Here is a 25636-nt window from a genome sequence, read left to right as displayed (position 1 = left end):
TCCAGCCACTTGGCTGGTCCAGAGATAACAAAATATGGAAGAGACAAGGGGACGTGATTGTGAAGAAGTGCAATTATTTGTGCACTAGCAGTAAATCCCATTTTATGTACAAATAAAATTGGCTCTAGATGAGGGAGAAAGCGGGTTCCATCACCTGCCTATTCCATCACCTGCCTCTTCTAGCGCAGCCACTCCCCTTCTGTGACCTCCCCCCCCTCCCCGGCTCCTCTCCCCATTGCCCAAACACTGAGGCCAGTAGACTGTCTACCTCTCATTAAGAAGCAATGTGTAAACCTGGCATCTGCAGAGGCCAGGTCTACCCATTACTTTCACTTGTGTGACCTGAGGCCCCCATTTAACCAAGACCACTACTCCTTGGCCTGCCTGCTCCCACCGCTACTCATTGTCTTTGCCAGGTGGGTCTTGGGCACTTGGCATGTGGGTGAGCCAGTGATGGGGGTAGAAGAGGCTAAGCCTGGCTTGTTTTTTGCGGGGAGAGGGTTGGTGGGGGACTGAGAAGGCTTGTGCCGGGCAGGAGGGCAACTTGTCGCCACTGCCCCACTGGTCCTGGCTTGGTTTTTAGTGGGAGAGGGTCAGTTGAGCGGGACTGGGAGGGAAAGTACCTGGCCAGACTGGAGGGAGCTTTGGCACCGTTGCCCCACTGGGCCCTGCTTATTCATGGGGGTTGGGGAGCAGGTGGAGGAATGGAACTGTGGGATGGAATGCATGGCAATTGGTTAGCAGTAAGTCTTTGTTACCTGTTCCATCCTTAGTGAATTATGTTTTAGGATAGACTTTATGACAGTGATAGAAAGCTGCTAAAGAAGACTATCAATAAGCCATAAATACTTTTAGAATAGAAAGCACAAAAAAGAATTTCTATTTTTTGTTATGTTTCAGTCATATCTCAATTCTTTGCTTCTGCTGCAAAGATGTTGTATTTTATTGAAACCTTTCTTCTGTTGCGTCACAAACTGGACAAACATTTGCAAAGAAAACATGACTTGCTTTTGGGACTTGGCAATTTTTTTTGTTCAAGGAAATCGAGGAATTCTAGTTGGCCACAAGATGTCAGCATTATGCTATATGGAACCAGCTCATTGTTAGTGTAATTTGTCTAATGAGTACATAAAATAAAATAGGAGATCCTTTGCAGTGTAATAATCTGATTCAGACTGAGGTTGGGGAGAGAGAATTTAACTCTTCCCAGTTGTTTAGCATCACCAGTCAAAACTGATACCCTCTCCCCTGCAATAAAAGGCAGAAGGATGGACAGTTAAAGTGGTCACCTGGCCAGTTTTCTGCTGGTAAGGCTGATGGTTTCCTCCTTTTCCCCTTGACAGATAAGGATTGTCTGACCCCAGAGAGGAGTTCAGGTATATAACAAGGGATTTATCTCAACTCCTGGACCATTTGAGTGAATATTAAAGCCCACTCTTTCTTCTTGCCAGACTGGGAGATGCCATGACTCAGTTGAAGGGCACATGCATTGTGTGCAGAAGGAAGAGCACATGCATTGTGTCCCAGAGTCAATGATTGGCAGCTCTTGTTACAGGATTTCTAGTATTAGGTGTAAGGAAAGACTTTTCTTTGCCTTAGAGATCTACTTTCAGTCTGAGTAGACAATTCTGAGCTAGATAGGATAACGGTCTGACTAAGTATGGGTCAACTTTATATATTAATAAGTTCTGTTTAAAATATAACGATGCTTATGAAATAAAATCTAAACATAAGTACAATGAGGAGTTCTTTCCCCATATGACTCCCAATGAGGAGGTTCTCCCCTTTCTCCATTTTTTTTGAAAATCAGCTCAGGAGAGCGGGCTAAGCCCACAGCCAATAGACATGCAAGGCTTTATTAAGAAGTTGTAGATATTGTCCTTCTATACTATCGATCTGCTCCAAGTTCCCCTAGTAGATGCTCTCATAGCTGCATTGCAGTCTTTGGGGCTCCTGTTGGAAGGCGATGAGGACAGAGTGGATAGGAGAGCAGACCAACTGTCCAAAAAGACTTGTGAGATGATCACAATGACCATCAAGGCCTCTGCGACTGCCTCTATTATTTCAAGGGTGGCCATAGTATGGGCCAGGAAGATCTTTTAGCTACGGCCAGAAAATAATCATTGCTTACATGAAGGGGCTTTCAGGATGTTCAAAGCTGCCTCCTTCTCTGAGGATGCCACCCTTGATGCCATAACATTTGCTGCATGAGCATTGGCTTCAGCTGTGGTCATCAGACGATTTCACTGGCTCTGGGCTTGGTCTGCTGACTTCCATTCATAAACTGTCATTGCTGATTTCTCCTTCAAGAAACCCCTTGGTGACTCTCTAAATCTCGTCTTGGTGGTGTCTAAGGACAAGTCCAAGGTTATATCCAAAACCCTAAAAAGAAATGACAGGTGTGGTTCCCACAACTATTCCTTTTGGACCCAACACTCTCTCCCACACTCCCACCAAGACTTTTGCAGGTCAGATTGGAACTCCTCTCGCCAGCAGAACAAACGAGGCAGCTTCAACCACAGATTTTAGTCCAAACATGGCAGATCTGACCTGAGTGGAAAAAACAATGAAGTGTGATGCTTTTCAGCCTCTGGTTGTGGGGAAGACTATCACAATTCTGAGAGGTCTGGTACTGATCCAAGGTCAACTCCTGGGCTCTAGAAGTAGTGGCAAAAGGCAATACAATCAAGTTCCTGTAAATTCCACCAGAGTATACGCAGGTGTCCCCCATAGCCAAAAAGTTCCAAAAAAGTTCAGAACCATCAGTTCAGTGCAACATCTTCTAACCATTCATGCCATTGAACCAGTCCTGCCACCAGAACAAGGCCAGGACATTTACTCTCTGTTCTTTACAGTCCCCAAGATGAACAGGGACTGAAAGCAATATTAGACTTCAAGTTCCTGAAGAAGTTCGTAAGGCTCCGTCAAGTTGGCAGGGAGACTCCAAGGTCAATAGTGAAGTCTCTGTTGCCAGGAGAATTTATTACTTCAATTGACCTAAGGAGACCTATCTTCATGTTCCAGTATTCAGAGGACTCAGGAACTTCCGGAGGCTCTGCATGGGAGGTCAGCAGTACTAGTTCCAGGCCCTACCCTTTGGGCCTGATGGTCAAAGTGATAGCACTCTTGCATCAACGAGGGATACACATCCATCCATTATCACTGTAGTAAGCCACGTGAGAGAGCAGAGACTATCTCCTGCCTCGAGCAGCGTGGTTTTCTGGTCATCAAATTCAAGAGCATGTTGACTCCTTCTTAGTAGATAGAGCATCTGGGAGTCATAATAAACACCAGCAAAACAAACTCTTGGAGACAGACAAGAAGGTGTGAAAGATCAAGGAATTTATTCTTCAAGTGTTAAGGCCAGAACCTCCCCTCTCATGTCCTCTTCAGCTTGATGGGACTGATAATTTCTAACATCAATGCCATAAAGTGGGGACGTCTACACTCGAGAGGTCTTCAGCAGCTCCTGCAGCCAAACTAGCTCTCAATTGCCACCCAGCACAACATATCCCTCATGGTTCCCAGGCCAGTGAAATGCAGCCTGGTTTGGTGGACAAAAAAGTAAAATGTGCTGCAGAACAAGTGTTATTGAGTGAAGGAGTTCACCCAGATCTTCACAGATGCGAATTTATCTGGCTGGGGAGCTACAATGAATGGCATACTGGCACAGGAGTGATGGGATGATCAGGAATCCGAACTATTGACCAATGACTCAACTCAGGGTGTTATTGCAAGCACTCCTGACTTTCTAGTACAGTATTTGTCATTCTCACATCCTGATAAGAACATGCAGTATAGCAACAAAGACTTTCCTGAACAAACAAGGAGGGTTGTAGTCATCTATTCTTCATCGAGAGGCACTCAGAATACTTCTCTGGGCAGAGAAAAACCTGTTATCACTGATAGCAGGACACATCAGGGGAGTGGTGGATACAAAGGCAGACTGGCTCAGCCATCAGCAAATCCAATTGGAATAGTGAATCCTGAAAAGAGAAACATTCAATCAGATATGTGAACAGGACTACTTCAGAGTGGATCTCTTTGCCTCCTACAAAAACCGGCAACTTCCAAGGTTCTTCTCTCAGTACTATCACCCAGAAACAGAGGTGACAGATGCCTTAGTGACCAATTGGCCAAAGAACTCCTGTATGTGTTTCCTCCACTTCCTATCTTGCCCAGACTCCTCAAGATGGTCAGGGAGCAGAGATCGTAGTCTGTTCTTGCCCAGAAGGCCTTGGTTCTTGTCACTACCATAGATGGTGACACACCCACCACACAGGCTCTCAATGCATCAGGATCTACTGTGGTAGGGCCCAGTTCATCATCCAGACCCAGAATGGTAGCAGCTAACCACTTGGAGAGTGAACAGGGCTTCCTTTCCAAATTAGGATAGAGTAAGGAAGTAACAGACACCATTCTGGAATCAAAGAAAATATCAACAAATAAAATATATAACTTCACTTAGAAATATTTTGTCAGATGATGCAGAAGAAATTCAGTTAATTCAATTCTGGCTCAGGTCACCAATATTCTGGACTTCCTGCAGGATGGCCTTCACCTGGGCTTTAAGCCTTCTACTTTGAGGAGGCAAGTGGCATCCCTTGCCACAGTGGTACCAATTCTGAAGGGGTGAATGACTTCTAGGCACTCACACATTTGTAGATTCCTAAAAGGGGCAAACCAGTGAAACATAGGTTCCCTATGTGCAAGCTCAACTCAGACCCCAAAAGGCCATCATTCTAACCAATTCAGGACATTTCTGTAAAGTATTTAGGTTTAAAAACTAGTTCTCTGGTTTCAGTCACCTCATCCAAGCGTGTCAGAATTAAGGGCTCTTCTGATGGATGCTTCTCTATGCACGTTCTAATGGCAAATAGGTTTCACATTTGTCATTGCGATGGTTAGCCCTTACTTCAAAAATAAAAATAAACTATTACCATTTCTAGAGAGCTATGTGAAAATAGTTTAAGATGTACTATAACCAATATAACAAATGTGATATAAATGTGACGTAAATTAGGCTGATGCCATACTACATTTACATGTTTTCACATTATATAGCACTAGCGGGGCCCGGCCACGCATTGCTGTGGCAATTGTCCTTCTCATCACAGTCTTCAACCCACACAGATGTCCATGCAGGTCCAATGATCCGCAGCATAGCCTTTTGGGGTGGTCAAATAGAATCCCTCTTTCCCTTTTCAATTCACATTGTAATATGGTGGTGTTTTGTTTTGTAGTATAAGGTAACCCTTTCCATTCCACAACGGAACTGTCCAGAGTGCGAATCCCGCTGCCCATGAGGCTGGTTGACATGCACAGTCCTGGCTTGGGTAAGGCAGAACTGGGGCAAGGAGGCTAGCCCAGTCAGGCAGCAGAGGCAGGGTGGTGAGGCGTTCAGTTCAAGGCCAGCTTCCTGGGTTCTTAAAGGGCCATGTGCAAAAGAAGCGGAGCCAGTAGTGTTGGTTCGCCCCCCACCCCGAGGATTTTCTTAGAAGAAAAAGGCAAACTCCAGCTCGCTTTTAGTAAAAGAGAGCTGTGGTGAATATGGGTGAGGAAGTGGGTAAGTGGTGGTTTGATGTGAGGGAGGGCAGAGTGAGGTGTGTGAGGATGAGCTGGATGTGTATTGTGTGGTAGCAGTGGGTGAGGCACAGAGAGTGAAAGTTACCTGCGTGTGAGGGGGGGAACCCCACCTTACGTCTCACATGACAAAGTGTGTATGTGTTTCACTTCCACTCATATTACCTACCAGTATTACCTATTTACTGTTTTCACTGCTCATGGCTGACCATCTGCTCGAACATTCTTAGCCCTCATACCAAGCCCTCAGGCCACAGACATGCTGCACGAACATTCTAAGGGTGACAGTTAAACACAGCTAGCTTCATGGCCTGGTGCGCCAGGAAAAAGACGTTTTACCTGACTCAGGTATGGACTTTTGGCGATTTGAAGGTCCAGTTACCTGGTCAGAACAGGGAGGAACGTCATGTGAAAATTTGGGGGCGAACCGTCCAGCCGTTTCGGCGTTAGGGTGTGACTAACAAAGTCACTGTTAGCTTTTTATATATATAGATTATCAAAATGATTGGATAGAGAGGAGCTGTGAAGTTACAATTGATAATAAAGCATTTGGTATGCTTCGCCACCCAAGACACATAAAATATTGGCCCAAAAGTACAATTTCTTTCTGTCTGCAATTGGTGTCAACACTGCAGGAAGTAGATTGTAGCATATTTTTCTTACAACAGGAAGGAGAAGCCACATAGCTATAAAAAGTAGAAGGTTTATTAGCATAGGAAGAGTTGAGGATGTATTTTCATGTAGCTTTGAAGAAACTGTCACAGGAGATAAATTGAAACTGCTCAAGCCAGGTAGGATGGATGATACGGTTAGAGGTGTGGTAAAAACCTTGGCTGTTAGTTATGTATAAAGGTCAACAGACCACAATATACAAAAGAGAGATTTCTTTAATTGGTTAATTGATCAAATATCTTAAAATCTAGTAACAATGCTATTCAAATGGGAACATACTTTCAGGGCTATGTTGCTGATTTTATAACTTAAATAACACTGTTCTCAAACAGTCATACAGACTGAATTTTTAAAACGATATGGCAGAAGGCCATGTACAAAGAACTGTTTCAGTTTGGATCTGAGATACTTTCTTAGCAGCTGAGAAAAGGATATTTCAGATATTAAGCACATTTTTAATTTATGGTTTTTAGGCCGGTTTGAATATCAGTTAATGGAATACTACTTAATTTGAATGCATTCCATTGCTCTTTTTTGTGAAGAATATTCCATTGCTCTTTTTTTGTGAAGAATTGGTCTCTTTAAGTTCTGGGGGAAAGATAACAGGAGCTGAGGTGACTTCGGTTTGGAATACAGTATCTATGGATGCAGACAGAAAGGGAGGTTTTTCTAAATCAACCACATACAAGCGTGGAACATAGCAATGTGCATGTGATAAGTGATAGTGTCAATAAAGGGCTAGTGGGCAAAGCACATAAATCCCAGGTTAGGGACATAGACAGGGTATACAGGTGTCTCTGTGCTGATAGTAGAAGCCTTCAACCTAAAATGGGGGAGCTGGAGTACTGGGTTTTGAAGGAGGACATTGATATAGTGGGCATCACAGAGACATGGTGGAATGAGGAGAACCAGTGGGATGCTGTTATACCAGGTTACAGGCTCTATAGGAAGGATAGGACAGGGCGCATTGGGGGTGGAGTTGCCCTTTACATCAAAGAGAGCATAGTGTCACATAAAATAGACAATGCAAGGGGAGCTGGTTCCCCTACAGAATCACTGTGGATATCAATACCAGGGGTGAAGGACAGTTTAATATTAGGGATGTATTATCGTCCCCCTGATCAAAGCGCACAAGAGGATTCTGAGATGGAAAAAGAAATTAGAGAGCCCAACAAAAACAAAAATGTAGTGGTAATGGGTGATTTTAACTATCCCCACATAAACTGGAAAAATGCATGTTCAGGTCACAGTAAGGAGAGAGCATTCCTGGATATGCTAAATGACTGTGGCTTAGAGCAGATGGTTGTAGAACCAACCAGGGGAGAGGTGATCCTAGATCTAATTCTGCGTAGGACCCAGGACCTGGTGCGGGAAGTCATGGTGTTGAGCCGATAGGGAACAGCGATCATAATTCTGTCAGATTCAGTATCTCTGCATGCGAACAAGTGACAACTACTAATGTAGTTACATTTGCCTTCAGAAAGGGAAATTTCTCAAAGATGAGGGGGATAGTGCGCAGGAAACTAAAAGAGAAAATCAAGAGAGTCAAAACTGTCCAGGATGCTTGGAGGTTATTTAAAAACACAGTCTTAAAAGCTCAGCTGGAATGTGTTCTGCAGGTTAAGAAAGGCCAAAAGAAAAGCCACCATGGTTAACAAGGGAGGTTGAGGAAATTATTAGGAAAAAAAGATGTCTTTTAGAAAATGGAAGTCCAACTTAACTGATGAAGAATACCAGAGAGAACACAAATGGTGGCAAAAGAGAAGCAAGTTAGCTGTAAGGGAGGCAAAAAAGGATTATGAGGAACTCATGGCTGCGAACATCAAGACCAGCAACAAACAGTTCTTCAAGTACATCAAAAGTAGGAAGCCAGCTAGGGAAGCGGTAGGCCCGTTAGATGACGAAGGAACAAAGGGCGCGCTAAAAGATGACAGGGAAATTGCAGAGAAGCTGAATGAATTCTTTGCATCTGTCTTCACCCAAGAGGAGGTGAGGAAAATTCCTGCACCTGAATTGCTTCTTAGGAGGCGAATCCGAAGAACTAGCGAAGATAGTGGCAGACAAGGAAGAAGTTCTGGCAGCCATTGATAAACTAAATGCTACCAAATCCCCTGGCCCAGATTGCATTCACCCAAGAGTTCTTAAAGAGCTCAAGCATGAAATTGCTGATCTTCTCACTGTAATATGCAACTTATCCCTGAAATCAGGCTCCATTCCTGAAGACTGGAAGATGGCCAATGTCACACCAATCTTTAAGAAAGGGTCTAGGGGGGACCCAGGAAATTACAGGCCAGTCAGTTTGACATCTGTTCCTGGTGAATTAGTAGAATCTATCATTAAAGATAAAATTATTAAACATGTAGAAAAGCAAGACCTGCTGAGGAAGAGTCAGCATGGTTTTTGCAGAGGCAAGTCCTGCCTTACAAACTTACTAGAGTTCTTTGAGGGTGTAAACAGGCATGTGGATAAGGGGGAACCAGTGGACATTGTCTATTTGGATTTCCAAAAGGCTTTTGACAGTGTTCCTCACCAGAGACTATTGAGAAAACTCAGCAATCAAGGAATAAGAGGGGAAGTCCTCCTATGGATTAAAAACTGGTTGAGAAACAGGAAGCAAAGGGTGGGTGTAAATGGGAAGTTCTCACAATGGAGAGATGTCGGGAGTGGTGTCCCCTAAGAATCTGTTTTGGGACCAGTGTTCTTTAACCTATTCATAAATGATCTGGAAGTAGGGGTGGGTAATGTAGTTGCCAAGTTTGCGGATGATGCCAAATTATGTAGGGTGGTGAGAACCACAAAGGATTGCGAAGAGCTCCAAGCAGACCTTTATAAATTAGGTGAGTGGGCTAAGAAATGGCAAATGCAATTCAATGTAGCAAAATGTAAAGTGATGCACCTAGGGGCAAAAAATCCAAACTTCACATACATGCTACAGGGGTCAGTGCTATCAGTCACCGACCAGGAAAGGCATTTGGGCGTCTTAGTTGATAGTTCCATGGGAATGTCAACTCAATGCATGGCAGCTGTGAAAAAGGCAAACTCTATGCTGGGGATCATTAGGAAAGGAGTTGATAATAAAACGGCAAGGATTGTCATGCCCTTATATAAAGCAGTGATGCGACTGCACTTGGAGCTTTGTGTTCAGTTCTGGTCGCCACATCTCAAAAAGGATATTGATGAGATAGAAAAAGTGCAGAGAAGGGCAACGAGGATGATTGAGGGACTGGAGCACCTTCCCTATGAGGAGACGCTGCAGCGTTTGGGACTCTTTAGCTTGGAGTAGAGACATCTGAGCCGGGGATATGATTGAAGTCTATAAAATCATGCATGGGGTAGAAAATGTCGATAGAAAGAAATTTCTCTCTCTTTCTCACAGTTCTCGAACCAGGGGCATACATTGAAAATGCTGGGGGGAAGAATTTGGGCTAATAAAAGGAAACATTTCTTCACACACTGATTTATTGTGTTTTCTTTGTTGATGTAACTTCATATTTTCTCTTTTGTTGATGCTTTGAGATCTGACAAATATTTTTTTTAAAAGCATTAACTGTGCTGATGGAAGGAATTTCCTTCAGTGGAGCAGGACTTCTACCTTCTTGTTGTATCCCAGAATGCATCCTGAAATGTAGCTTTTGGAGGACATTCCCCTCCCTGAGGAGGCAGGAGTCCAGGAAATTCCTACCTCTTCCATTAGCAGAAATTTCCCACAAGAGCCAACCTAGAAATCTTAGCTATGTATCAGACAATTTATGGCAGTTACTTAAACCTTTCCTTTATTAAACTGCCATTGTATGTGTACTTTTCTCTGTAATCTATTCACTGAAATAAAGCAACTGTTACATAATTCAACAATCTTGCATTCTTCTGTCTATCCATCCCATTACTTTTATTGGTTGTTTTATGCATAGATCTTTTTAATTTTGCACTATGAGTTAGTGAGTATGTTAGTCACAGAAAATTTAACAATGGACACAGAAAAGTAATAAATACAAATACCATTTCAGTGATGGTTCCTCTGTTCATAGTCCAGCTTTATTTCTGATTAACGAATAGATACAGATCTTTGGAACCAGTCCATCTGTATCCTTAAATTAATTCTGCTTGGTGAGGAATCTCAACATTCTATCACTGTTAAAACTGGTTTAGAAATGGTTCGTGTAAATTTTTACTCTCTTGATATGTATTTTATTATAGGTCAATAATTCTGTTTCTGTGAGAATCTTGTAGTAATGGGCTTAGACAGAGAGATGATTAGGTTATTTGCTTTTGGTGAATCAGTGTTTGCTGTGTTGCATCCTTGAAGTGTTATTTTCCTCCTTTCCTATGTGTTTTTTTTTTTCCATTCTGGCAGGACACTTTCTCTGCAGTGAACAAGAGAACTGTGCAGAGGCAATTCCAGACGAGGCAGAACTGCACATATTGGAATCCTCTGAAGACGCTGATAAAACAGGCAAGGTGTGAAACTTTTCCTTTTGACATTGGGTGAAATGTGGCATGGAAGGCTCAAAGCTGATGTGCCGACTTCATGGCTGTGTGTGATTGGGGCTTCTTTACCAGGAGAATGTTGATCTTGTTTGCAATGATATGGAATAAAACCAATTAGAGCTTTGATTACAGCCCATTCCACCTACTGAACCCTAAATGCCTCTTCCTGCGCCCATCATGAACTTGTGGCAGTAGTACGAATGACTACACTTTTCTGGTGCTCCTTTTTATCATATTAAACTGTCCCAACTACCACAAAAACAAGCCATGTTTCTCTGTACTTTCTTCCCTTTCAATTCTTCATATATTAAATACAAAATGGTATATATATTTACTTTATGCTGGTACCCCAGTTTCTATGATGGCCTCTTAAATACAATTGCAATACTAGGCAATTTGACTGAAGCAGAACTCTCCATATTAAATTGGCTGAGCAAATGGATTACTGATAGCTGACAATTAACATAGGTCAGTGGTGGCGAACCAATTGGCCATGCTGGAAGGGGCTGATGGGAATTGTAGTCCATAACATCTGGAGTGCCAAAGGTTCGCCACCACGGACATAGGTGAATTTGCCAAGCTTTGTTTTGGTTTTGCATGTATATATGATAGTTCTGTCTCCTTTACCTTACCAACCTCCCTACGAACTGGGGAATTGCAAACCCTCCTTGCCTTCTCACTCCTTAGACTAATTCTTAAAAAACAGTGCCACAAAGTCATTTCAATGAAAGCATAAATGTATTCTGAATGTCCTTTTAGCAGTGCTAGATTTAGATGTAGGCTATTCTACTTGTCAGGCTCCTCCCAATCCCCCACCCACACAAAATCAATAAAGAAATCAATGCTAGTGTCAAATTATCACCTTAGGACCATGTTATTCTGAAATGGAGTGCAAGGAAAATTACTGAAAGGTTGTTTAGAGACTATAGTGTGTCATGACAGCATGTGTAAGAAAGGCCTATGACAATGTCAAAAATATTATACACCCCTAGATTTTGAGACCCTAGGCTTCAGCCTGCCAAGCCTATTGGTAAATCTGGCACTGGCTTTTAGGTATTCTTTTGTTTTGGTGGTAACTGGTATAGAGCAGAGGTCCCAACCTTATTAAGCTGGAGGGTGCCTTTGGACATGGGACAACCACAAAAATGGCTACTTTGGGAGGCTGAGTCAGAGGAAGCCCAAATGCAGGCAGAAGAGGAATATTTAAAAAAAAATAAACTGGGAAAGAGGAGTGGGAGAATTAAACTAGGGAGGAGAGGGAGGGGGCCCAGCATCTGGACATGGCCCACCCACCCTAGCGGAGGGGGGGAGGTGCAGGAGTGGCATTTCTCCCCACACTCACCTCTCTTTGCCAAGCTCCGCAGGGACAGGGAGGCATGCCCATGCTGTCTTCAACTCCCGGGGGTCAGAGGGCAGTGTGGGCGTGGCTCCCCATCCCTGCAGAGCTTGGCAAGGAGAGAAGGTGACTGTGAGGAAAGGAAATGGAGGCACCTCCGTGGGCAGCAGCCACTTGCACCTCAGCATGTGAACGGCCTCAATATGCAACCACCATTTCGAAAGCTGGAGTTCCCTCATTTCTTTCAAGGTTAAACTTTCCAGATCTGAACAGAAACATAAGCGCAACCAAAACTTAAATGTTATAGCCCATGCCCTAGTTTCTAGTAAATGCTATCCTGATTCCAAGCAAAGAACACTGTAAGGGACACAACGTGGGGTGCCAAATATCTTATACAGGAAGTTTGATTGAACATGTTCCAAATTCTGGTGCCAAGCTTGGATCCAGACAGGGATGCCATACAGAAGGTACTGAACCACCTTAGCATTAAATACCTTCAGTGCTGCTGGGATGAACCTACCACCATGGATGTTGAAAAATTTCAATACTGCAGCAGTTGTTCATTAGACTATTTGCTTTTCATATCCAAATGTTAGTCATTTTTGACATAAAAAAGAACCAGTTTGTAAAAGGTTCCAGCCTGGATGCTTATGGGGAATTTTTACTCAGCACAAGTCAGTCAAGCATTTTGGGGTTTCTTCCTGAGACCATCCTTGTCTGTGTTTATTTTATTCCATTCTGTGGAATATTGTCTCCAAATTGCCAAAATAGCGGAGTTAGTGAATTTGTTTGGAATATGTGAACTTTCTTTCTTTCTTTCTTTCTTTCTTTCTTTCTTTCTTTCTTTCTTTCTTTCTTTCTTTCTTTCTTTCTTTCTTTCTTTCTTTCTTTCTTTCTTTCTTTCTGTGCTTCCCTTTCTTTGGTGCTAATGGTGTTAAATTAAGCAGATAAAAAAATTTGGTAACAGATGTCCTTTTAAAAAAAACAAACTGCTGAGCGGAAGTGCTACTGGACATCCGTTTCCTTCCCTCTAAATTAGGGCAGCTGTCTCATGAAATTGCAGCTAATTATCTTATGGTGTGTTTGATGTTGCATACAATAATAATTTTCCATATACGTTTCAATTATCAATGTATTTTATGCCTGATTTTTTCTTTATTGTTAGGGGTAGTCAAAATGCATCAAGATTTATATGCCCTCACACTCTCTTTCCACATATAAGTGTGATATTTTGGGGTGGGTGAAAGGGAGAAAGAGATCTTCCTTGATCCCCCCCCCCCCCAAAGCTGTTGTCTTTCAAATATTTTCTAATTGGCAAGCTGCTTCATTTCTTGACATTTTAATATTCTCAAAGAGTCCAGGTTGCAGCCAATCCGCTTTCCCCCAGCCACAGGCAAGAGACATTTATTTTCCACTGGGGATTTTGCTTCTTCCTTTCAAGTTTAAGCTGTCCTTGCTTGAGTTCTTTCGCAAAAGCTCCTTGAAAGAATTAAGATCTAGTGCTGCAGCTTACATCTGAGAATTCCATTTCTTCTTGATTCTATTGAGTGTGTGTGGTCTGAAGAGGACTACGAGAGAAATTTGGTAGCTATGATTTCCTATTAACATGCATGAAAAATATCCAGCAGCATGAAATACATGGATTTGGGCTGAGAAAGGATTTTTTTGTCGTTAAATAGGTCAAGGAATCTAGATTTCGGTGTGTGGGGTTTTTCCCAGAAAATGGCAAATAAGGGAATTATTAGCATAACAGTTTTTGATGGTAGCAGTTCTTAGGAATAGCTAAATATAAATCCAGAAATGCAGGCATGGAGAGAGCTTCTGATTCTGTTTGGCATGTGCTTCATTTCATAGGATTTACTACACAGCATTAATAATAAATGAACATTACATTTTATTGCAGTAATAATTGAGTGAGTGGTTTTCACGTTTTGAATATGCAGAGTCAAAAGGTATTACTTAAAGACTGCATAATAATCTAAAGTTTATTCATTCATCTAAAAGAACATTTAATAATTAGTGAGGTTTTATTTTCAGTGGGCATTCAGTTAAATAAAATATTGTCTTTGGAAAATGCTGAAATGGTAGGAGGTCTTTCTGTTACTAGATACACCTCTGTAAGCTAGTGACTGTGATCACCAATGTTAGAAGACCTGAATTCTACTATTTCAAGCACTTATCTTTCAGTTAACCCATGCTTGTCTGCAAGATCAGCAGTTTCCCAAGCAAAAATAGGTACAAACATGAGCAGATGAGTTATTTTGCTGTCTTTTAATTAAGAGATATGGTTAACTAGGTGTCAAATAAATATATGGTCTATTAAAGTTTGTACATTGAAGACTGTAAAAAATTCCATAGTCTTGGAATTTGCATTTTGGAAACCTTAATTGAGTGAAAGTTATATGTATCATTTAAAGAATCTATATAAAGAAGAAATAGTACTGAATAAGTGTTGGTTGCACAGAGAAATTGGAGTAGTTTCTCAAGATGCAAAGTCCATGATTATAGATTTTTTAAAAGAATGTGTGCCTTTGTGGGCTCATCTCTATCCATAAGAGACCATTGCAATTTGCATAGTCTTGTTCTTCTGTTTTGGGAGCCATCACTGTTGCATAGATTACAGCAGCCTTATGTAGTTGCATCTCAGTAGTTAGGGAAAGCTGCTAAACACCTGCACCAGAATCAAGTTGTTAGCCATACCATCTGAAATTATCCCAATGCAATGGCATTTTTTTTGGTGGGGGGAGGGGGGTGTCTGCAGTCTATGAGATAATTTTATCACCAGTTATTTTACAGATGGTTTTAACAGGACAGCTTCTGGAATGTTATAAATACATGCTTCTCATCAGTGGTGGGATCCAAAAATTTTAGTAACAGGTTCCCATGGTGGTGGGATTCAAACTGTGGCATAACGCCAGTGGGACTGGGCGGAGCACGATGGGGGTGTGGCCAGGCATTCCGGGGACGGGGCATTCCTGGGCGGGGCTGTGGCAAGGACACAGCCACTGCGCCGGTCCTTGGGTGGGAAACGAATGCACGCAGGCACAGGCTGCCACGCACGCCGGTGCACCTCCTGCTAGACTGCTTCAAGTTCTGCGTGCTACTGCTAAGAGGAGGAGCGTAACTAAGGCAAAACTCACGTGGCAAAATCACCAATTAGTAACCCCCTCTCGGCACACACAAATAATTAGTAACCTACTCTCGGGAACCTGTGAGAACCTGCTGGATCCCACCTCTGCTTCTCATTGTATATACCTGTTGAATTTAAATGCATTAATCTCTGTGTAAATTACACAACAGGAGTTCTAAAAGTTAACAAAGCTCTTGTTTTGTGGCTTGGCAAATAATAAGCATCACAATCAAACCCACACACAGTTTCTTTTGTGTGTGAATGTGTGTGTCATATAGTTCATTTTTAACATAGACCCTGGATATGCGTATGTGTGTCATATAGTTCATTTTTAACATAGACCCTGGAAAAATCAATGTAGTGGGACTACGTACAGATAGGGAGCTGTCGCTGTAAATATGAAACTGAAACTGAAAAGTTAAAAACTAAAAGTGGAAGTTAACCCTCCAAAAGATAGGTGACGTATTTTATAGAGACCTCAACAAGGAACAAAGTTGCTTGCTTCACAAGAAGAGAAGTGGAGAGGTGGACCACGAAGGTAGAAGGAGGAGACAGAGCTACCAAGGGGGAAGTAGGGGCCACCAGTGGATGGAAAGGGCTTGGGGAAACCCTACGTGCCAAACCCAGCTGGCCAGTAGTGTGGTTTTGGGCTTCAAGTATGCACTTTCACCTCCAACCCCTGCATCCATACAAGTTATCTCCCCCAAGTTCAATGCTTTAGGGGAGTAGATTTCTATCCTGTTTCCCCATAGTTACCATGGTGTATTCATGTGCCTCTTTCTTTGTTCTGTAATTTTGGAAAGTTCACTGTACAGCCTGGATAACTGCAATGTGTAGAAAAAAATTGATTTCCCAGCTCATATAGCAGCCATTTAGCAGACCTACCAAAATACTTTCAGCATGTCAACTGTCCCACCAGAGGCAAGAATATCTTAGACCACTGCTATACAACACTGAAAGATGCTTATCGGTCTTTACCACGAGCAGCTGTAGGCCATTCTGATCATTGCATGATTCACCTTGTACCTGCTTACAAACAAAGATTTAAAGCCACAAAACCAATAACTAAATCAGTGAGAACTTGGACTGAAGAGGCAAAGTTAAAGCTGCAGGCTTGCCTTGACTGTACAGACTGGAATATTTTTAAAGACACCTCTGCAGATTTGGATGAACTCACAGATACTGTAACATCATATGTCAGCTTCTGTGAAGATCTTTGTATACCAACCAGGAACTTGCGTATATATAGTAACAACAAACCTTGGTTCACAGCTAAACTTAAGCAGTTACGTCGTTCCAAAGAAGAGGCCTACAGAAAGGGTGATAGAATGCTGTACAATCAGGCCAGTAATGTATTAACAAAGGAGATCAGAGCAGCAAAAAGAAACTACTCTGAAAAGCTAAAAAATCAGTTTTCACCAAACGAAACAGCAAACATGTGGAAAACTCTCAAAAATATCACCGGTTACAGTAAACCACCTTCCCAAGCTGAAGGAAATCAGCAATTGGCAGGCGACCTGAACGTGTTCTACTGTAGGTTTGAAAACAATCTACAGTCACCTTTCTCCACAACCTCTATCTCAGATGCACCAACAATAGCCAAACTTCCTATAACTGAACCCATTTCATTGGGTTTACAACCCCTGGTGATCTCAGAAAAGGAAGTGCAAGATCTATTTCACAGACAGAAGCCTGGAAAAGCACCAGGCCCAGACAAGATAACACCTTCTTGCCTAAAAAGTCTGTGCTGTCCAATTGGCCCCCATCTTCACCCAAATCTTTAACAAATCACTAGAGATGTGCTATGTTCCTTCCTGCTTCAAACACTCCACTATCATCCCAGTGCCGAAGAAGCCTTCCATCAAGGAACTGAACGACTACAGACCAGTTGCTCTAACATCTGTAGTTATGAAAACTTTTGAAAGGCTAGTGATGTACCATTTGAAAACCATCACGGATCCACTGTTGGACCCCTTGCAATTTGCATACCGAGCAAATAGATCGACAGATGATGCTGTTAATATGGCTTTGCACTATATCCTACAGCATCTTGAATCGCCAAAGACCTATGCAAGGGTCCTCTTTGTTGACTTTAGTTCAGCATTCAATACTATCAGACCGGACATTCTTCTTAACCAAACTAAATCAGCTAGCAGTACCTGAGCATATTTGTAAAGTGGATCACAAGCTTCCTAACAGATAGGAAACAGCAGGTGAGGCTAGGAAAAAAATTACATCAGACACCTGTAAAATGAGCACAGGGGCCCCCCAAGGCTGTGTATCTTTCACCACTTCTCTTCTCTCTGTATACCAATGACTGCATCTCAAATGATCCATCTGTTAAAATACTGAAATTTGCAGATGATACAACAGTGATTGGTCTCATTCGAGACAACGATGAAACCGCATACAGACGGGGAGGTTGAACAACTAGCCTCGTGGTGCCACTGGAACAATCTAGAACTGAACACACTTAAAACCGTAGAAATGGTGGTAGATTTCAGGAGAAACCCTCCCATCCTACCTCCTCTCACAATACTAGACAACACAGTATCAACAGTAGAGACCTTTAAATTTCTAGGCTCCATCATATCTCATGACCTAAAATGGACACCTAATATCAAAAATGTCATTAAAAGCACAACAAAGAATGTTCTTTCTGCGCCAACTCAGGAAGCTCAAACTGCCCAAGGAGCTGCTGATACAGTTCTACAGAGGAATCATTGAGTCTGTTATCTGCACCTCTATAACTGTGTGGTTTGGTTCTGCAACCCAACAAGATCGACACAGACTTCAGAGAATAATCAGAACTGCAGAAAAAACAATTGCTGCTAACCTGCCTTCCATTGAGGACCTGTATACTGCACGGGTCAAAAAAAGGGCTGTGAAAATATTTACTGACCCCTCGCATCCTGGACATAAACTGTTTCAACTCTTACCCTCTAAACGTCGCTACAGAGCACTGCACACCAAGACAACTAGACATAAGAACAGTTTTTTCCCGAATGCCATCACTCTGTTAAACAAATAATTCCCTTGATAATGTCAAACTATTTATTATATATTTATTATATAATTACTGCACTACTTTTTTCATCATTCCTATTACCCATCTCCTCCCAATTATGACTGTATGACTATAGCCTGTGCTGACATTTCATTTTATTTTATGATTTTACATTTTATGTTTTTATTACTATTGATTGTTTCCTGATTGCTTACTAGACCTATATGACAATCATTAAGTGCTGTACCTTATGATTCTTGACAAATGTATTTTCTTTTATGTACACTGAGAGCATATGCACCGGAGACAAATTCCTTGTGTGTCCAATCACACTTGGCCAATAAAGATTCTATTCTATTCTATTCTATTCTATTCTATTCTATTCTATTCTATTTTTGCTGACCATGTCCCTTCAGCAGCCATTTCCTTCCCCTGACAGCAGTAGGCTTTTAAAAAAATTGGCATTGGAACATTGTGGTAACAACAGGTGTAGCAGGTTCTGTGAATTCATAGCTTTTATTTTTATTTTTTTTAAAGAAGTTTCAAGCTTCTCCCCTGGTGAAGATACAGGGGAAAAGGTATATCTTTGCAAGGGTAGAGGCTAGAGACTTACTTTTTTAAAAAGCTCAGAGAACCTGCTACACCTGTAGTTACAATGATAAGAACAGTGTTCTTATGCCAAATTTTAAAAAACCATAGTGACTGAGGGGAGGGGGGAGGTGGCTGCTTTTGAGCTATTGGACAGTGACTGTAGGGAAACCTGCCTTGCGGAAGCCGCGTTGTTGGTGCATGTTATCAGCAGCTGCACCAGCAGCAGAGAAATCACAAAATCCATCCTGTTGTGGAAGCCACTCTGATCTCTGCTGTTCCTGCCCTACGTGCCAAACATCAACAGTCATTAAACAGTCTCACTTTACCTTGAATCCATGACTTCAAAATGCATACATGTTCATATCAACACAGTGAAGACCTGTTGAAATTATTTGCCACGGGGAAGGAAGGAGGAATACTTACAGGCTTTTTCTGAATTGTGGGAGCATGTTTTGGCTCAACTTTTATTTTTCTAGACATCTGCACAGTTCACAGCTTTATTTAAGCCCTGAATCAAGTATGTACAAACATTAATTGCTATCATTTAAGCCCTGAATCAAGTATGTACAAACATTAATATCTTTCATATCTACTGTATATAACCTGGGAGTTCTGTATTTCGAGCTCTTAGTGATTTTTTTTTTATTCCAGCCTGTGGAGCCATAGATTAGGGTAGGACTCCAGTGTGGGGGGAAGGAGGGTTTTAAATCTCTCCCTTGTGCTATTTGCTATCCTGAAATGGCTCTGGAACCATTGGCAAAGTGGCCTGGGGAAGACATAATTATCCTCTCCACATGCTGCTGTGCTGACCTAGATTGGGACTCCACATTCATGAAAATAGTTTGAAACGCCTTGGGGAGTGCAAAATACAGAAGCCTCATTGCATATCTAGTAATGCCCAAAATATTAGCAAGAAATAGTCATATATTCAGTATTGGCAAATAGATATAAGAAGAAAGAATGTGGTTTGAATTTGCAACTTTTGAAAATGTGTCTTCAATGGTTAGCTTTATGGTATAATATATTTTACAAATATATTCCCAGAATACAAATGGAATAAATGTAATCTGAGCCCAGAGAATTGTTTTGTGTTCCATTAATCTCCATTCAGACAGGAATGGAAGCATCTTTGGTGAAAGCAAGTTTTTCAGTACACATTATTTTAATTGGCAATTAAAGTAATGGGGTCAAAAACAGGGAGATAAAAAGTGTGTAACTGCCAGTATCAAGGGAAGAAGCAATTGATGATCACCTAGGAATTGCTCAGGCACATTCCCCAACAACCTCTGGATTCAGGCGTGTAATGTGAATGAACAGTGCTTATCATCTCTTGACCTACTTCCTCTGAGATGGCAAAATAGCAAATTAGGTAGTTATGTGGTACTAGTAAAACCTGATTTTTAAATAAATGGCATATCCTGAGCATTTTGTATTTACTCCCTGGTAATAATCTTATCTGTTTTGCATTTGCACAATATTTCTGGTTTGTATCTCAATCACTGGCTGCTTTGGACTAGCCATTTGAGTTAGCCTCTCTGCCTGTCGACCCATATTTATATGAAGGTACATTGATGCCCTTCGGGGGAGGGCGGTTTAGAAATAATAATAATAATAATAATAATAATAATAATAATAATAATAATAATAATAATAATAATAATAATAATAATAATAATAATAAAAAACCTCACACTAAACAGTCATTTACTGACACAGCAGGTTTGAGTTTTGGATGTTTAATGTGATTCACTAATCTTATGATATTGCATATTTCTTTAGAAACCATTTGTTCAGTGAATTCTTAATTAGTCATTTTCATCTTGTGTTGATGTCCATTTAGATTTTTCTTTAGAAGAACATAGCAGGTTGAAATTCTGTTATAACTCAATTTACAGATTTTGGTTATAATAATAAGTTGTGTATTCTTTCTTAATTTTTAAGAGTACAGAACAAGTTGCAGCTTTTTGTCGTAGTCTTCATGAGATGAATCCATCCGACTTGAGTGTCAACCCTCAGGAATTTATTGGCCCTCAACAAGCCACAAGACAGCTAACTGATGCTGATAAACTGCGCAAGGTTATTTGTGAACTCCTTGAAACAGAACGCACCTATGTCAAAGTGAGTTGCTTTTGGGTAAAATTATTCAATAGTAGCTAATTTTCAGCATGGCCAAATATGTAGATATGTAAATCCAGAGACTGGAATCAACAGTCAAGACAGATCTTTTTATAAATCTGAAAAACATTCCTGGTTTGCACAAAAAAATATGAAATCTAAAAAAAGAGTGGGAGATTTAAAAACCCTTAAAAAACTAGAAGCAGCATACCAGTGGCTGTTGCTAGACACCCACAACAGTATTGCCAACCTCCAAGTCTTTGTTTCTGTCAGTAAAATGCAGGAGAAGGAGCAAGACTCCTTGGCCTTTGAGGGAGGAGTCTTTGGTGCCAAGTATGTTAGCAACCACTGGGCAACTCACCACCATGTGACTTGCTTGATTTACCTGAAACTGGTTGCAACTGTTCAACAGCAGCCACCTCACAAAAATCAGGCTAGTGTAGTGATTATAGGACCTGGGAGACCCAGGTTTGAATTATGACTCTGATGTGGAAGACACTGGGTGAGTTACCAGGGATGTGCATTTGGGTAAAACTGAGCTGAAAATATATTTATATCTATATTTTTGAGTATGTTCAACATCCCAAATATATTCAGGAATTTTCTGGGGTACCAAAAAATGGCATCAACAATCCTGGAAATAGTCGGAATTAAAGAGAAAAGTTGGGAGCCAGCATTTGCAAGCTCCTGGTTTTTCTTTATATTTCTTTCTGTTTTTTCTTTGTTTCTGTGCCTCCAGGGGTTTCTGTTGGCTTGCCAGAGTGCTTCTGTCAGTTTCAAGCCTAGTTTTTGTCAATAAAAGTCAGAGGGAGAAGGCACAACCTTTTCCTGGACTGATTTGGTCTTTGAGGGATGGTGGTGGTTCAGCAGCAGGCACCGGGCAACTTGCTACCATTTGACTTGCATGTCTCACTAAGGCAGCAGCCACCTCATGAAAGCCAGTGTTGTAAAGAGGTTATAGAGTTTTCAGACTGGGATCTGGGAGTCTCAGCTTTGAATCCCATTTTGCCATGGAAGCTTACTGGATGACCTTGGGCCAGTCTATGCGCTCTCAGCCTAACTAAAATACAGGGTAATTGTGAAGATAAAATGGAGGAGAGGATGCTGTACGCTGCTTAAGATCCCAATTATGGAGGAAGGTGAGGTATACATGAAATATATAAATATAGCTGAAAATGGAGGGGCAGATAAAAGGTCAGTTGGTAGATGAGAAGGAGAAAGGGATTCGGGGAAGGTAAGAATGTGGGGGCTACTAGGAAGAAAAAAGAGAAATAGTATGGAAAGAGATTCACAGAGGAAATTTAAGTGTTCTCTGCAATTCCTTGCAGATTCCTCTCCACGCAACCAGACCCAACCCAGTTGCTAAAATTGTGCAGCGATTTTTGAGGGAGATGCTTGACTTTCCTTCACGTTCAGAGCAGCTTACAATACAAATTGCATTAGAAACCGCGCAAATGTGGCAAATAAAAAAAGGCCAGTGTAGAATTCACAAAATAGAAAAATGCAGTTACAAAATCCCAACTACCAAAATGACTGTTCAGATGAAAATCCTTTAAAATAATATATCCTTACAGATGACAATCATATGTGATAACTAACATATAAATAAACTTTTAGAAAATCATTACAACAGCCCTGTCAGATAGGTCATAGAAGTGGTTGGGGATGGAGACTTGGAGAGGAAAGTCTGTCCTGAGCACTTTTTGCTCCCAAGCATTTCCTGCTGTTCCTTTTTCTTCTTCATCCAGCCACTGCTGCCTCCTCTTCCTTCTTCCTCCCAGCTTCTACATCCTCCCTTTGCGATTGCTGCCTCCTCCCCTTATCTTACTCTTACTGCCTCATTCTTTTTCCCTATTCTTCATCTACTGCCATGACTCTATCCCCCTCCAAACCTGCCATGTTCTCTTCCTTCTCCACCACTCCTACCACCACTTTCTCTGTTCTCTAACTCAAAGTTCTGTTGACAAATCCATCCAGGAAGTCCAAATGGCATGCAAGGGGGGGGGGGGTGGCATGCAAGGGAGGGAAGGGGCAATATCTTGGCAATATCTTGATAATAGCTCATGTCTAGTAATCAAAATACTTTGATGAAGTTTGTAATGTGTATTTCTAAAAACCTGGTTGCAAATGCAGCTAATTTTTTTCTTTTCATTTCCAGGACTTAAATTGTTTAATGGAGAGGTACCTGAAACCTCTACAAAAGGAAACTTTCCTCACTCAGGAAGAGGTATGATTTCTGCCTTAATCTTTGCAAGATATTGCTTAGGAACAAGCTGCGACCTGTTCAGAGCTTCTAAGTATTTATGGACTGATAATCACGAATTGAAAATTTAGAACAGAATAAAACATTGTTGATAATTATGAGTCTCCAATAATTATGGTAATGTTTTAATACTTTGTGTGGGATGAATGATGTCCAACTCAATTTTCAAATGTTTCTTTCTCACCAGCTTGACGTTCTTTTTGGAAATCTGACTGAAATGGTAGCATTTCAAGTAGAATTCATGAAGACTCTTGAAGATGGGGTTAGGTTGATTCCTGACCTTGAAAAACTTGAAAAAGTTGATCAGTTTAAGGTAAGCTTTTGTGATCTTGCTAAGGATTTGTTATTAGTTTACTAACTTTGAGTAGTACAAACCCAGAGTAATTGCCAGAACAGCTTTTTTTCAGATCTGTCAGAAAACTGTCATTTTTTTGTTTTTACAAATAATTTGCCATTCTTAATGATGTTTCACTTACAGAAAATCACACACTTAATTGTTGCTAGAATGAGTGCCATCTTGATCCAGAGATAATTCCAATATCAGCAAAGTCATATGAAGTTATATGTAGTTCTTATACTTGTAATTTTGTGGGTTAACAGTGGGTTAAATAAATAATATGTTCAATCTAGCTGAACTATTATGTCTTCAAATACTCTCCACATATGGTCTGTGGCTGTGCCTATCATCCCTTTTCTCCATGGAGGTAAAATATGATTCTACTCTGCAGCTAATCCCTCCTGCAGAAATTAAAAAAGACCCACATCCCCATTTGACATCTGTTGACTTCCCTCTGTGATGCACCTCTGAAGATGCCAGCCATGGATGCAGGCAAAACGTTAGGAACAAGATCCACCAGACCACGGCCACACAGTCCGGAAAACCCACCAAGACCAAAATTCTTCCACAAATTATGGGAAGGGTCCATGTTGAGATAACAAACATTTCGGGGAGGGATGGGGATGAATGAATGTGAATTTGTGGTTAGAATGCTCTTTGTAAACAAGTAAACCTTTTTCTTTTTAGTGTTCCTTTATTCACACTATTTAGGATGAAAGGTGCTGCTAAGTAGAGCTAATCTGTATTAAGTGATCTCTCATGCTCAATATTAGAGCTTGAGATTTCCTAATGGATTTGACTGCCAGTCAAGTCAATATGTTTTGAGTTACAAAATTTCCCTTACTCCTATATTTATACTTCCTAAAGAGAGAAGAGAAAATACATTTTTGCATTTTTTGTTGTGTTAAATTGCCTTAATTCATCCAGTTTCTTAAAGGAGAAACTAATACTCCTTTTATATTCACTTGATCCTAGAAAGTGTTGTTTTCCTTGGGTGGGTCTTTTCTCTACTATGCTGACCGTTTCAAGCTGTATAGTGCCTTCTGCGCCAGTCACACAAAGGTTCCAAAGGTCCTTGTGAAAGGTAAGAGCAGTCTGAATTAATTGCGCTTTTAACAAATGACTTTTCTCAAGATACAGCTTTCCTCATCACAGCCTGATGGGTCTAGGTGATGCTGAAATTACAGAAAATAATTGAGGACACGTTGGGAGGGCTGAGGAATATTCCTAGAAGGAGTAATGTTGGTACTTTAGTGGACAACAACTCTATATAGATTATCAGTAATATAAAATGTAAAATCCAAATTTTTAATGATGGTTAGTATGAAAAAAAAAATTAGGATAAAAGGAATGAAATATTTTATCCCATACGGTTTCCCATATCTCTACAGAATTAGGAAGCTGGAACTGTACAGTTGTGGCCACTGGCTGTACTAAAATCCCAGTAGCCACCTCTTCTCTGCAGTGCAGTGGCAAGAGGGAACAAATTGCAGTTGGAAGGCAATGAGTGGGTGGTGAAGTGCTTTTTTCCTTTATCTTTGCTCTGACTTCAAGTTGGCTGTATTGATTCTTCCTATCTTCTGAGATGATTATTTTGTTCATCTTCAGTCAAACCTTTCAATTTCACTAAATGATGAATATATTAATTTATTTTGATGCTGGGCTGAGACCATATTCATAACCAGTTTAGAGCAGCTTCCCCCTCCCCCACATGAGCTCTATTTTTAAATAGCTGTAAACTGTACATCAAAATAGACCTGTGATTAGGACATCTGTGATTTTTAAAAGCTAATTAACAATGTAGGCAATTACTTCAAAGATCAGAGAAGGGTAGTTGAGAAAGGATGTTAAACTTTTTCCTCCCTCACTCCTTCCGCTATTTGAATAACTCATCTAAATCTGCATTCGGGGAAGGGGGGAGTTGGATACAGGCGCCTGTGCAGTTTCAGAGAGGATTTTTAAACTGTGGAAGAGAGAACCGTAACAATCCTAATCACAGAATATTCCTGTCATGGCTAGTTTGACCCCTGGATGCTTTGGTTGTCTGAGGTTCAAGTGAGGAACATAATCCTCTTCAAATATGATATACCTTTTGTTCTGGTTTGTTTATTAGACAA

The 25636-nt window shown here is 41.1% G+C and overlaps 1 protein-coding gene across 6 annotated transcripts in view; it reads left to right on the top strand.

The window, feature by feature from the left end:
• Positions 1–25636, top strand: part of TIAM1 (TIAM Rac1 associated GEF 1) — a 237403-nt gene that overhangs the window by 196254 nt on the left and 15513 nt on the right. For all 6 annotated transcript variants that reach the window (XM_048492825.1, XM_048492826.1, XM_048492822.1 and 3 more), the window contains 5 exons: positions 10607–10710; positions 20746–20922; positions 23078–23146; positions 23370–23495; positions 24495–24603. In XM_048492825.1, the coding sequence (XP_048348782.1) occupies positions 10607–10710; positions 20746–20922; positions 23078–23146; positions 23370–23495; positions 24495–24603 (585 nt within the window). The remainder of the gene's footprint in view (positions 1–10606; positions 10711–20745; positions 20923–23077; positions 23147–23369; positions 23496–24494; positions 24604–25636) is intronic.

This window comes from Sphaerodactylus townsendi, linkage group LG04 (genome assembly GCF_021028975.2).
Source record: "Sphaerodactylus townsendi isolate TG3544 linkage group LG04, MPM_Stown_v2.3, whole genome shotgun sequence".
In the NCBI taxonomy this organism is placed as follows: domain Eukaryota; kingdom Metazoa; phylum Chordata; class Lepidosauria; order Squamata; family Sphaerodactylidae; genus Sphaerodactylus; species Sphaerodactylus townsendi.
This window is presented reverse-complemented; position numbering and strand designations above follow the sequence as displayed.